This window comes from Excalfactoria chinensis, chromosome 12 (assembly GCF_039878825.1).
Source record: "Excalfactoria chinensis isolate bCotChi1 chromosome 12, bCotChi1.hap2, whole genome shotgun sequence".
NCBI classification, from domain to species: domain Eukaryota; kingdom Metazoa; phylum Chordata; class Aves; order Galliformes; family Phasianidae; genus Excalfactoria; species Excalfactoria chinensis.
Genome location: NC_092836.1, coordinates 2,698,153 through 2,711,747, shown reverse-complemented (window position 1 = coordinate 2,711,747; position 13,595 = coordinate 2,698,153). Strand labels below are relative to the sequence as shown.

General features: G+C 44.4%; 1 protein-coding gene across 18 annotated transcripts in view; it reads left to right on the top strand.

The window, feature by feature from the left end:
- The window catches only part of CHL1 (cell adhesion molecule L1 like), a 112,878-nt gene that overhangs the window by 51,020 nt on the left and 48,263 nt on the right, over window positions 1-13,595 (top strand). For all 18 annotated transcript variants that reach the window (XR_011905112.1, XR_011905111.1, XM_072347231.1 and 15 more), the window contains one exon: window positions 13,390-13,578. Coding sequence is in view for 16 of the 18 variants with exons in the window: in XM_072347231.1 (XP_072203332.1) it covers window positions 13,488-13,578 (91 nt within the window). In the remaining 2 variants the exon portion in view is untranslated. The remainder of the gene's footprint in view (window positions 1-13,389; window positions 13,579-13,595) is intronic.

Below are 13,595 nucleotides of genomic sequence, written 5' to 3'. Positions count from 1 at the left end.
TGATGTTGCAGCTCATAGTGCAGTGATGTCAGTGATTGCTCTTCAATGATGTCAATGATTACTCTTCAAGCTGGTTTGCTCTAAAATTACAGACAGGCACACATGTGAACACCAGAGAGAGTTCCTAGAAAAGCTTCCTTGTTTTTCATATCTTGAGTTTGTAATGGGTTTACGTGGTAAAAATGTTAATGGAGTAATGTGGAATGAAAAAAAAGAAAATTAAGATTTGGATGAATAATATGAAGAATTAGATTTAAATGATAATTAGATTAATAGAATCTCTTAATTACTTGTATCATTTACTTAATCTTCTCCAATAGATTCAGAAGCATCTATAGACCAGGAAGCAAGTCCTCCTAGAAGGACTTGTTGGGATAATTAAGAGGGAGCAGATTGATCACAGCGTGACAGAAAGGAGAGGAACAGGCAGTTTAAAAGCCCTGAGTTGGTGTTGCAGGAGGCTCTGCTAATCATAGGGATGTCTGGGAGAGATGAGAAGGCTGCAACTCAGCAGCTCTCTCCTGTATATTGATTTTTCTAGGAAAGCTTCCTTTGGAGAGGGATGCTGAAGGAAATGGTGTGATTTCAGTAAGAGCAGTGCTCCCATCTCAGCATGCCATGACCTGTGTATCAGGAGAGGTGTTTGTGAGAGCTCTTCCAACTCAGCCACCCCAGCTGTCCTTGTGTTGAGTGGTGTCACCTGGCCTCAGAAGTACAGCTGATTGCAGGGGCGTGGAGATGAGCAGGTGTACACCAGGATGCTCTTGCATCACTGCTTTTGAAATCAAGTCTTTCTGGTGATAACAAGTGAGCTGAAGGGGTTTGCTCCTATAACCTTGTCCTCTTCTTCATGCTTGTGCATGTGTAGCTACATATATCTATGCATATCTACCCCCACACGTGTGCCTGAGGTGATGGGGAGCTCCGGGAGCTTGCATATACATAGAATAGCTTCAGGTAGCCCACCTATCTGAAATCTTTGTGCTATGTGTGATCATAAAATTAATCTCCTCAGTGCCTCAGCATCAACACAATGGAGGAGAGCCCTGCTTGCTCCCTTAGGATTGTTTTGAGGGCAATTATACAAAGAGGTCACCAACAGTTTGTAAATGAGCGATGTGACCAGTGAGAGAAGGGATAGGAAGCTCTGAAAAAATGAATGTTTATCAAATATCTTACAGTTTTAGATAGTTTTTTTTTCTTAATTTGCTGTCCGGAGTGGTTATTAGTTTTGTTTTTGGGGGCAGTGTGGGAGTCACAGTGAGCATTATATAGAAGATGTGCCATGTAATGGTGCTGATTAACATTCGCACCAGGTAACTCAGAGGTGTGTGTGTATGTGGTGGGGGGAGGGAAGACAGCTTGGCAAGTTTAATAAATGCTTTAATAAGTGGATCTGCTTCCTCACTGCGTGGGGAGTGTACGCAAACCAAGAAGATAAAACCAAAAACCCACTCTGGGATTTTCAAATTACTGCTAGAGATTGTGCACTGAGATTGGATATGATATTAATGTGAATAGAGCATCTGAATCCCTTGAAATCTTGATCTCAATCTCATCCAGTGCCTGAAGGGCTTCCTCCCCTGGAGAGAGCTGCTTCTGGAGAGAACTGGGACCTCTGAGTCTGCACTGGGCTTCGGGGGCTCTTGAGTTGTGAGGTTATAAATAAGCTGAGCTGAGTAAAGGCCTTAAAACCATGAGTGAAGCAGGAATTGGAGGCTGTACACTGCCTTCTGCAGCAGGCAAAGCAGTGCTGGTGGGTGGGAGCTGACATCTGATTTCCCAGGATCAGCCCCAAGATGGACACAGAAGTCACCTCCAGTCTGTGTGTTCGGCAATATATCGCCTGTTGTGGCTGTCTGCTGGGCATCAGTACCCTTCTGCATGGGATTGTGCAGTGTGCCACGCTAGCATTATGGACAATAGAATATGAAGCAGCAGGGGAAGCAGGTGCATGCTATTTCTAGCTTTTTTGTGTGTGTGTGAAAATCCATTCTATTTATTTATTTATTTTCAGAGCAGGGTGCCTATTTCCTTTCTTTTTTTTTTTTCTCTTTACTGTAATGAGTTTTCTCGGCTCCCCATCCATCAGAAATCTCAACTTGATGATGTTGCTGGGAAACACTTAAAGGTTTAAATTATAAACTCACTTTGAGAAAATCAGCGATGCATGATTAGTTGAAAGTTTTTAAATATAATGGTTGTATTTTTTGTTCATGTACAGTAATATCTTCTGTCAGCTGCGATGTGACTTTTAATACATATTAATAGACTTTGTTACAATATGGATTGTTTTTTACATCTTTCGCCATACAGTTGTGGCATTAAGGTCTGCATGGTATAAATTAGTCATTTGCTGAAGGAAACCAATACACAAATGATCAGGTCAGCTCTGTGCAGAGATGCAGTTCCAGTGCATTGCCCATGCACCCAACAGGCTTAGAGTCAACGTCAGATTTGTCAGCAGAATGAAATAAAGAAGAAGCTGGGTGCTGCTCCAGGACCTTTGTATGCTTGTTATGTTTCCCAGTGCTTGGACCAACAAGGCAGATTTTGCAGGAAATCCCTTTGGCAAACAGGAAAGGGCGCTCACCTCTGAGCTGAAGGCAGCAGCTGCTGAGGCATTTCATTGCAGAGCTCAAATACCCCCTTGTATGGATTGCTTGTAATCTCTTTGGTAACCTTTGGTGTTGCTGAGTGGCCTAGAAAGTAATATTTAAAAATAATAATTTAAAAAAACCATGCATTTTTCCTTGAAATCTTTTGAGCTTTTCTCAATCATTAAGTTTTCAATAGTAGAGGCGTTAGCTCTTGGATTGTGCTTAATCACAATAATTATCAGCACACATAATGAGCTCTGCAGTGCCTTGGCTTTGGTAACACATCTGCAGCTGGAGCAGCTCTGCTCACCTTCAGCCTCACTGTGTGCCAGGGCGCCCATTTTGAGTTTAGTCTCCAACACCTTTGCATGGGGATGGTCCTTTGAAACAGTTGCTCCACAGAGAAAGAAAAGTGGTGGTGATTTCAGGTTCTAGTCACAAGAGGTGGGAAAACTGCTTCTTGTTACTGGGATTGTGTTTCTGTTGAGCAGAACCTCGTTTTCCCAACCCAGAGGCTCTGCAAACTGCCTTTTTGGAGAGAAGGTGGAAGCAAATTACACTTGAATTCTTCATAAAGAAATGTTTTGAGATAAGGTGAGATCCTGTATTGGTGTGTGATAATTGCCCCACTGTGCTGTGTCATTGTCATTGCAGGTAGAGCGGGGTTCCTCTGCAATGGAGCTATTGCAGATGGGGTGATATATAACTGACAGCTTGTTAATTCTGTGATGTTGTGAAATCTCCTGGGCATGTAATTGCTACAAGTGTTTGCTTGACTTTATGCTGCAGAAGTTTGTACCTCATGAAGTTCTGTCCTAGATATAAAATGCAAATAGTAGGACGCAAAACATTAGTTCAAGAAGTACAGATGAGACTAAATGCATTAAAAAAATAAATGCTTTCCATGCTTTAGATTACAAGCATTCATTCCATGTCCTGCTGATGACGTGCTCTGTGGTAGCTGTTGGTTCCCCACCTTAGTGGTAATTTTCAGAGCTCATGGCAGCATTGTGGTGCTCCCAGCATGGCTATGGGGAGAACAACAGGGAGGGAGCTCAGCTGACAGATACTTGAAGCCCTTATGTGGTTTGGGAGTAGTTTACACAGGGAGGATGGAGGGCCCTGGGTACTGTAGGGAGCTGCATCACTGGTGGAGGACTGCAAGAGCTTCAGTATGGCATTGAAGTCATGGGTTTAGAGTCAGCCCTGTGTTTTGCAAAGCCTTGGAGCAAAGGTGGTGTGCTGTCCTGGTGATGAAATGCAGGGTTGTACTCCTGGCTTTTCGTTGTGAAAGAGCTGCTGAGAGCAGCAAACTGCAATGGTCGGGTCTGGAGTGAGGGTGAAACCATCGTGCAGGCACTGGAGCTGAATGCCTCGTGTGTGCTTCAATTGCAGCTCTTTTGGAATGCTGAGCTGGCACGTCGAGGGCTTGGGATAAACCCAGCCTGTTTTGCACAGGGATATCTTGAAGCACTGGACCTGTCTATGCATCCCTCAGCTCTGTGCCAAGCTGGGTATTTTCTGTGTGTTTTCTGTTGCCCTGAGAAATGGAGCTGGAGATAACAGGCAGCGTCTGGGTGGGTCCTCCTGGCTGCAGCCCCAGAGCTGATGGAGCAGCCAGGGAGAGCCGCTCCCAAACACCTGGGGTGCCCAAACTTGTCCTGGATTAGACAAGGTTCAAGTATTTAGATAAAACGCTGATTCTTTGAGTGTGAAAGCAGCAGTCCTTGTGCCCCACAGAACTGCTTTAAACGTAATTTAAGGTTAGCGACTGCAGAAAGCATTAGCTCTGAAGGAGGAGACTCGTTTGTTCTCGCTTTGAGGCTTCCCGCTCGACATTTGGAGATAGGAGTCTGTCCCTTAGAATACATTCTTCTGTTTGTTTGCATTTATTTGCCTGCTACCAGTGGACTGCGCTTTACTGGAGAATGAATCAGAGGAGAAGGGAGGGATTTCAGGCATTGCCTTTTTCTGTTTCTCTTGGGAAACACGGAATTGCAGATATTTGGAAACATTTTTAAACATCTATCTATATATCATCATAACACCACACCTCACCCCATCAAGGTTTTCTTGTCTGCTTTGCTTTACCAATCTCTACCACTAGCTGGGAAGGCTGGAAAAGAGGTCTGGTGCGCACAAGCACAATTCATTGTGTTTCCTATAGAGACAGAAGGTCAGGTTTGTTTATTTGTTGGTTTATGCCTGTGGAGGTGATGTCAGCCAGGAGTATGTCTCCTGACCTCGGAGCACACAGTCTGGTGCAGATCTGAGTCCTCCTGTGCACCTGCACTAATGCAAATGAACCACTTGCACCATGTTGTATTTTGCAATGGTTCTCGTTCTGTCTGTGTATTTTATATGTATAAATAAATATAGGTGATGTTTGCTTGCTGCTGTTAGTATCTCTGCAATAAATTTGCACTGTTTAGAGACACTGGGAGAGATCAAGCCGTCTGGATCCTCCCCCATGGGCAATGCGCTTTCCATGCTGTTCTCCCATTGCTGCAGCTGCTGTCAGCACTACAGCATCTCCCATTGCCCGCATGGTGCTCCAGGACCCTGTGCTGCTTTCATTCCCTCCCTAGTGCATTCTGCTCCATCAGTGTGAGTTCTCCCTGCCCTGTCTGTCTCTGCCGACCTGAGCTCATCTGCATCCTTGCTGGGTTGACAGCATCAGTGCTCTCCCAGGAGCTGTTCCCTCTCTCATCTACATCTGACAGCAGCTGCTTCATGGCCCCACTTGGCTGTACCATGCTTGTTGGTGTCTGCTCCAATTTCCTCGTGTACTCTTCTTGCTGCTTCCCAAAATCTCTTTCTCCATCTCCTTTTCATTATCCAAGTCTTATGTTGATCTGTACAGTTCTGCAGCGCTGCACCCCTTCAGCTCCAACCTGCTCTCATGTCTGCGTGCAGGAGGGCTATGAGCATCCATGCTCAATGAGCATTTAATTATTATGCTTTTTCCTGTTCTATTTCAGACGTTAAATAGCATCAGATGAATGAATGGGGGTTCACACCAAGTTGACTCCACTGTTTCAAGTCTGAGTCATGCATGGACCATGCAGGGATGAGTCAGGACAGCTCTGCTCTGTGACCCCTTGCCACCAGCTGCCTTTTCCCCCCCCAGGCACATTCAGCCCTGGTGGTATGTGTTCAGCCCTGTGCAGTGTTCCCAAGATGCTCTTCTGGGAGTGCATATGGGAGGGGAAATCCATCACGCACTGCTCCTGGCTGAGGGCACACAGCATCCCAAGGTACTGCTGCAGCTGGCTGTGCCCAGGATCCTGCTCTGCTGGCTAAGGAGAAATTCCAAATGTCTGAGAAAGCTGCTTGAAATTCAGATTTCTCAAGAGTTCTTTTATTCATGTTGTGATACCCATCTCTATTCCCATCCTGCATGTAGACCTCAGTCGCTGTTGTGGTCTGGCATCGCTTACCTGGTCAACTTAATATTTGCAGTTACAGATGAGAAAGAGAATAGAAGGGAAAAAAAAATAAATCACTTGATCACTTTGTGAAGCCCTCTGCCAATTTTCCATGCTATAGAAGAGAGATGCCATAGTCTGTAGTTATTACTGAAGTCTAATTATGTAAATGACATAATTTAATAATGATTATTAAATCCAAGCAAGTTTTATTTCTTTTCCTTAATATTGATGGCTGTCTTTGATAGCAAATGACAAGGTGCTTATCATAAAATTAATTTTCACGGAGATGCTGCATCATTTGGGATGCTTCAGGCGTGGGACTGAGGGTCTCTCAGCTGACCTGTTATCTCTGCAGGAGTAAACGTTGTCCAGGAGGACAGCAGGAAGGGGAGAGAAAACTTGCACAGCAGCAAATATTTAATTAGAAGAGCTGCTTGGGCTGCCTGGTTGTGGCAGCTGCTTAAACAGAGATCTGGGCTTTAAATAACTGCAGCTAAATAAAAAGAGAAGGAGGAGGGAAAAGCTCAAAGGGCATGGGCTGTAATTGCAAAAGCAATTTTTGGTTTCCCATTGCAGTGCCTTTACCGGCCATTAGTGCCTTTTTGCAATTTGGGGTATCCATGGGCTATGGGAATATTACTGCAGCAGTGTGTCACCTGCTACTCCTGCTGGACCTAATGAGAATGGCCCCCGCTGACTGTTCTGCAGGGTGGAATAAAGCAGAATGGGGTAGCTGGAAGATTTGTTGCTCTCCTGGGTTTGCTGACCAAATAAGAGCAGCAGCTCAGCTCTGGGGTTTCCTGTGCTCCAGGGACTTGCATAGGCTCAGAGAGAGCTGTGAGGGAGCATGAAGCAGGCAGGAGGCAGGTCAGAGGCACTGCAAGGTGTAGTGCTTGGCTTTTTAATAGGTGATTCTTCTCTGCAGCTTTCTGAGCTGTTTTGTGATCAGCATTTCTATGGCGCATAACGGGATGTGAGTTATGGACGAGGATGGCAGAGTAATGAGGTGGATCTGTCCATGCGTGCCATACAAATGAGATGAAAAACAACGTGACCGACAGAATATGTGATTTCTTCATTTTTCTAAAGAAAAAGGGCAACATGTGGTGCTATAGAGGCTCCATGCAAAGTGTACGGCACAGTTTTCATGTGCACAATGTGGAAAGCGCTTTTTCCCAATGCGCATGTAATTGATTAGTACACGATGTCTGCAGACAGGCTGGTGAGCAAGAAGTCACACTTGTTCTGAAGAATATCGTGTTATGGGCAGAATGGGTAATGAAGGCCACAGTTTTACGAGGCTGATGTTGAACATTAAGATTCTCTTTCCAATTTTATGCAACTTAACAGAATTCAAGCAGAATTTTCCCATCCAAATGGATGCTTATTGATGTACTTTGATTTCCAGCAAGATGGAGGAGGATACAGGAATACAGGAAGGAGATTTGTTTTAGCTTCTGCTTAGTTTGACTTTAAGAGTAATAGCTGTTTACTGCTGTTGGTAGAGGTAGTTTGCTTGCAGTTATACCCTTTTTTTCGTTCATGCTTTGAGCATAGGGAACCCTCGAGCAAACCCAGCCCTGTGCTGTGAAAGCCTGCTGAGCTGTGGCCAGCACTGGTGGGAGCTGGGCATCAAGGTGAGGCTCCTCCAGGACATATTGCTTCACTGTAAGGTGAATCATGAGAAAGCTCATGATTTTCCTATTGTTTTCTGCTTTGAAGCAGCAAGAATGAGCATACAAAAGAAGAAAAGTGCCTTTGCTGTGCAAGTTCCTTTTGCAATCAGGAGGATTTGCATCACCTCCACTCAAGGAGGCTGTCACTAGCAGTCTCATCTGAAAACAAACTGCAACCTGCTATCATTCCCTTGGTGCTTGGTTGACGTGCTGTCCTTTCCAGTCATTCAGCCCCACTGCTACCGTACTTTGTTTTGTGCTTCATGCTTGACCTATGAGCTGAAATGCTAATTGCTGATGAAAATTTCAATTAATATTAAGCTAGTTTCAGCCAGAAATATGGACAACTTGTCTAGGAGGCGGCGTATGCCAAGTGGAAAGAAACAAATGGCAAAAGCCTCTGAGGGTAGTTGAATATTTAGCTGGCTGTTGTATTTGTCCCTCCTGTACTGTGTCAACTGCTGGGGCTGGGATGGTCTCTCTGATTCCAGTAGTTAATGAGAACTGAGTGAATGTGTGGCCTTGCTTTTAAGAAGAGGTGATGCACTGTGTGCAGGGGGTTGGATTGTGGTTACATCTGTAAACCTGTGCATGTATAAAGCCAAGCACCTTATTTTTTAGTGCTTGATACATGTGTTATGTAAATTATGTTGTATAATACAGTGGAGAAATATAATATGAAATTGCAGTAGGGTATTTTTAATTCTGCTTTAACTTGAGATAACATAAAGCCTTGCTAATTAAATCACGGTAGATCTCTCAGAAGTTTGCAGAGCACTTAATGCTGCAGGATGGGGTTTGTGCTGCTCAAGTATACCATCATAAATCCAGATTTTCCCCTGGAAAAAAAAAGAAAGAAAAGATTGCTGCAACAGTAGAACAAGGAGCAGGAAGAAACGGAGCATGAAGGTTTGGACTGGTTCCCACTCAGAGAAGGACCAAGTCTGTGCCAGGAACTGCCGTGATGTCCCTGCAGGCTGAGTTTGTGCCCCGTCAGGTCTCTGTCCAGCTCTATCCTCTTGGTCCCTCAGCTCATAACTGTTAATTTTCTGTATTTTCTTGGTTCTAAGTGCCTAAAATAATGAGGGCCATTTTGCAGCCCACAAGAGGAATGTTTTTATGGAGGCCCGTAAAAGTATGTGTTGCATGTCCTGGTTGCTGATGTTAGAGGATGGGAAGACGTGAGCACGAGGCAGTGATTTTGGCAGACAGCCCCAGTGGCAGCCAGAGCTCACATTCTTAGATACCTCTAAGAAGGAAGGCTTCATGCTGGCAAGCAGCTACTAACAAGCAGGTCATGTGTACTGATCAGAAGCCCTGTTTCTGTGGTCTCCAGGCACTCCGTGTGTATAACATGTGCAAGGCCTTAAGAAAGATGATGCTGGTACCCTGTGATGCAGTAGTATGGTGTTACAGCAGCGAGATGCACAGAACAGACTAAATCAGGCCTGTCAAATGCTGGGTCCTTACACAGAGAAGGTGATGGCCAAGAGACAACATTAAGTACTCTCAGAGCTTGTAAATGGCTTGAGAATATGATGGTGTGATGTACTGAGATTGCAGGGTTGCATTTTAGAATTTTGCTGCAAGTAGCTGGGAGTGGATAGGGAATGTGTGCAGAACTCGACTGCTGGTGCTGCTGTGTTTCCCCACGGGCAGGCAGCAGGGCAGGAGATGCACATGTTGCCCTTCCCAACCTGTGGAGCTTGCAAACAGAAGTGGCATACATTGAGTTTCCACTAATCAGCCCAAGGATGAAGTGTGGGTCACAGCTGGGGGCAGCACGCCTTGCCTTGGGGACAGGCAGCAGCAGTACTGGTGTCTGCCTGCCTGGTGGTGACATCATGTCTGTTGGCCTCCTCCTGCAAACCAGGCTGGGTTTGGGCTCCCTGAACCCTTATTTGTTTCTGAAAGTCTCATCTCATGGAAATTAGTTATGCTACTTACTCTGGTTATTGGATCAGCGGTCTTACTGCTGCTTGCACTGCAGGAGTACCTCTCACAGCCCTGTACACGTATTTCTTTATTCTTTATACGCAATCTATCACATTTCTAGTGGTAGTTTTGTGTTTTGAGAGATTGAAAGACCTAAAGATCACAAAACTGTTAAGGCACAATTGTTAAAGTCAGGTCCAAAACACAAATTGGCTGAAATTACACTGAAAGCTTGCCTAACTCACAGCGCAGTCCAAAAACATTGACAGAATCCTTGGCAAGGTGCACAGTGCATAGGATCATCTCACTAAGCCTCCTGGGAGCGAGGCTGCATCGTGTCTGTGTGCTGCAGCCTCATACCCACTTGGGAGATGTTTCCCTGCAGAAGGAAGGGCGCCTTTCTGATTTGGATGATTACTTTAATCATCTCCAGCATTTGCATATGGGCTGCTTTCCGGAGGAAGGAGCAAGTTCCAAAAATAGGTGATCGGGATGGAGTCAAGTGAAGGTTATCTTCTCACTGCTGTGTACACTGAGATGCCAAAAAGCTTTTTAGGAGAAAAGCTATGCGTGGCATCAACACTCAGAGTAAAGCGATGGGTCCCTGTGAGTGTTCCTTCTCACCTTTTCCAAGCATAAATGACCACAGGTGGTGGCTCTTTGTCTTTATTTTTAGTGCTGTTTTATCATCTTTTCAGGGGAGAAAAATGGACAACAGCTGCCTAAATGCTGCAGCTGCAGCATTACATTTAAGGCCTCACTGGCATAAATATCAACTTTTCTTAGCTAATTAGTGAAGCAGTGAGGTGTTCCTGCCCAGGGCGTGGAAAATGCAGAATTTTTCTCTTCTAACCACTGGGATCTGAGTGGTGCTGCGGGTGATGGAAGGTGGCATTTCCAGACTGGTGGGAGGTCGTAAAGGAAATCGGGAGGTAGAAAAGGTGCTGGCACTGAGCTGTGCTCTATCAGCTCTGGAGCTGAGGAAGCTGAGCGTGGAGCAGGAGCAGAGTGCTTCCATGTCTTTGTCCAGGGCTGGGATTCTTCTGTGATTGGATCTAACAGTGAGACTGCTTAATTAAACTTCTGTGCTGTACAGTTGCTTACCTTGCAACATTTGATCTCATTAAATAACTGAATTTTCATTTCTCATACTAGGAAAGATTTTTATTTTTCAGAGTTTTGTTTTGCTGTTGTGTCACTGGGGCCACCCTAAAGGCTGAGACTTCTAATTACCTACAGCTTTTATTTAACAATCTTGAAATATACGTGTTAGTGAGAAATTAAATCTGATTCTAGCTAATGAAAAGGTCAGCTCAGAAATGCAGCAATATGAAGCTGTGGGAATTCAGTACTTTCATTTACATTTGTGCCTTACAGAATTTATACATGAGCCAAATCTTGCGTAGCTTGAGAGAACCGAATAGCTGAGATTGATTCCATGTTTAATAGCACGATGTAATTTCTCCTGGAAGCAGTAGATCTCTAATCTGGGATTTTTGGCTGTCGTTCTGCTACTGTTGATGAGCAATTTTAACGCAGTAATTACATGCAGGGAAAACTGTTCACAAGGTTTATGAGGAAAAAAGAAATGACATTATTTTTTTTCCCCCTGTTGAGCCGTCCAATGTTTGTATGGCATGTTTTGGAAGCTGAGGTATACAAAGAAATAATCTGGAACTGCATCGCTCCTTGGAAATGCTGATATTTTGAACGATTTGCTCATTGTAAGTAATAGGCAGCTCATTAAACAAACAAATGGTCTGTCCTTAGAGCAATCAGTATTTACTGTTAACCAAACAGCACAGTAAATAATGAATTGCAGGTAGGGAACTGCAGATAAGGATTTGTGGCGAATTCAAATTAGTTGGCTTAAGCTTGAGGCTGTGAGAAGAGAGGAATGGGGGTGGATGGGGAAAAGGAGAAGGGATCCTAAGTGTACCATTCATTGTGGCATTCCTGATCATTGTGCCAAGGAAAGGTTTTCTGCTGTCATCTTTGCCACCCAGGTGCAAGGGATGCTTTGGACATCTCCTAAGGAGAACAGAAGAGAGTTTGGGATTCCTGGGGGGAAGAAACAGGTATCCAAAGCAAGATGTGGGGCTGCTTCCAACTCTCTGCTGAGTTCTTGTTTTTACCAGGGTCAAGATTCTGCAGGTTTTTATCTGGCACACACTGGGTCCCAGGAGAGCTCTGTGCTTTGGCACTGCTGAGACCGAAACCTGCCCTTTGCTGCCAAGTTCTTGTGCAGCCACCTCAATTATTGCTCCAAATTACTTCAGCAGCTAAATTGTTCGTTTGCTGGGATCTGGCATGAGATGAGAAATTTTGGTTTGGTGTTGAATCGTTGTAGAAGTGAAGCTTTGCACTGCTTAGAGTTTGGATGGGTGGGAGAGCCTGGGGGATGTCTGAACCTGCACTGTGACTGCGTGGCTGGGGAGTGTGCTGCCAGAGCATCCGTGTAGGTGTGGATGGAGGCTGTACAGGCTCCATGTATTGGCGCCTGGGACATGAAATAAGGATTTTAGTAGCCTGAGTAGTGAAAAGGCCTTTTGCTTGCAGGTTGGGGCCGGAAGGAGTCCAGATGAGCTGGTTATCTCTTGCGTCAAACCAGTGTACTGCTGCTGGTTGCTGATGTGCAGTCAGAAGGGTCCCCATCCCCATCTCCCTCTGTGCAGTCCCTCCCTGCTGAGCATGGCACTGAGCAGGTCAGCCAGCATCTTCCACAAGGGAGAGTTCAGTGCCTAAGACATCTGTTTGACATCTGGTTTTTAGCCTCATTTCTGCACTGATGAGGCTTATGGGATTATCATGTCTGTCTCTTGTCCCCTCACTGGCCAATTTCAATCTTAAACCACGGATTTTGGTCTCGAGGACATTGATTTCCAGGAAGGTTTCATGATTTGAGTGAGTGAAGGTTCCCAGCAGTGGACGCTGTTCCTTCAAAACAATCCTGAGAGCTGAAGTCGAGGTGGATGTGCTGTAAGTGCTGTGTTAGCAGATAAGCAGTACGAAAAGTACCTCACACTTGTTAATCTTTCACTGATATTTGCAAGTGGCTCTGATGACTGAAATCCTTCATACACCCACACTTGTAGAGGCCTCTCCTTTACTCCCCTGTGAGTGGCACTTAAGCTCTCATTAGCACAGATTTTTTCCTCCTTTTGGCTGGTGCCTGACGTTTTTACCTTGTAATGCAGAGCTGAGGATGTGTAAATGTGTAATGTAAAACCCGAGTGCAGTAGTTCTGGGATAATGGGGTAGAAGGCCCATGTTTCGTGCTCTGCTCCTTATTAATGAACTAAATTGGACTAAATGTCCTTTTTTATGTTTTTTTAAGACATAAATAAAAGATAAAAAGATGTATGAGATTTATGAGTAAGGTCATTAATGTACTAAATTACTAAATTTCTCTCATTAGCTCTGTTACATTACGTTCCAACTTACACGGTTCTCATTAGAAAAACTTATGAACTGGAATAATTACAAATATACCATATTTTAAGCTATTCCTGCTTTAATTGCGAAGCAAAAAATAATTATGCTTTTGTGCTGTAATTGATTTGTACTTTTTGCATGGATTTTTCTTTAGAGGTTTAACCTTGTTCAAGCCAGGAGATGGAGAGAGGAGAGGAAACGATACCTTTGTGCAATTTAGCTGCAAATCCTGAAGCACTGTTTTAATTTAGTAACCTTATTGGAGCCAAGTTAATACTACACACTAATATGGCTGTTTCTTCTCCTTATTAGGCTCCTGGTTTCCTGTCCTACATCTGATTTGAATTGATGCTGAGAGGAAGCATAAGGTGTATCTCATTCTGTTTGGAGACCTTGTTTACAGAAGAGCGATGGAGATGCTATTAAGCACAAAGAGGATCACCATATGCCTGTTTTTCTTTGTGCTGAGTTTGGCAGCAGCTATTGAAATACCGTTATCAGGTGAGTTGTAGCTATTT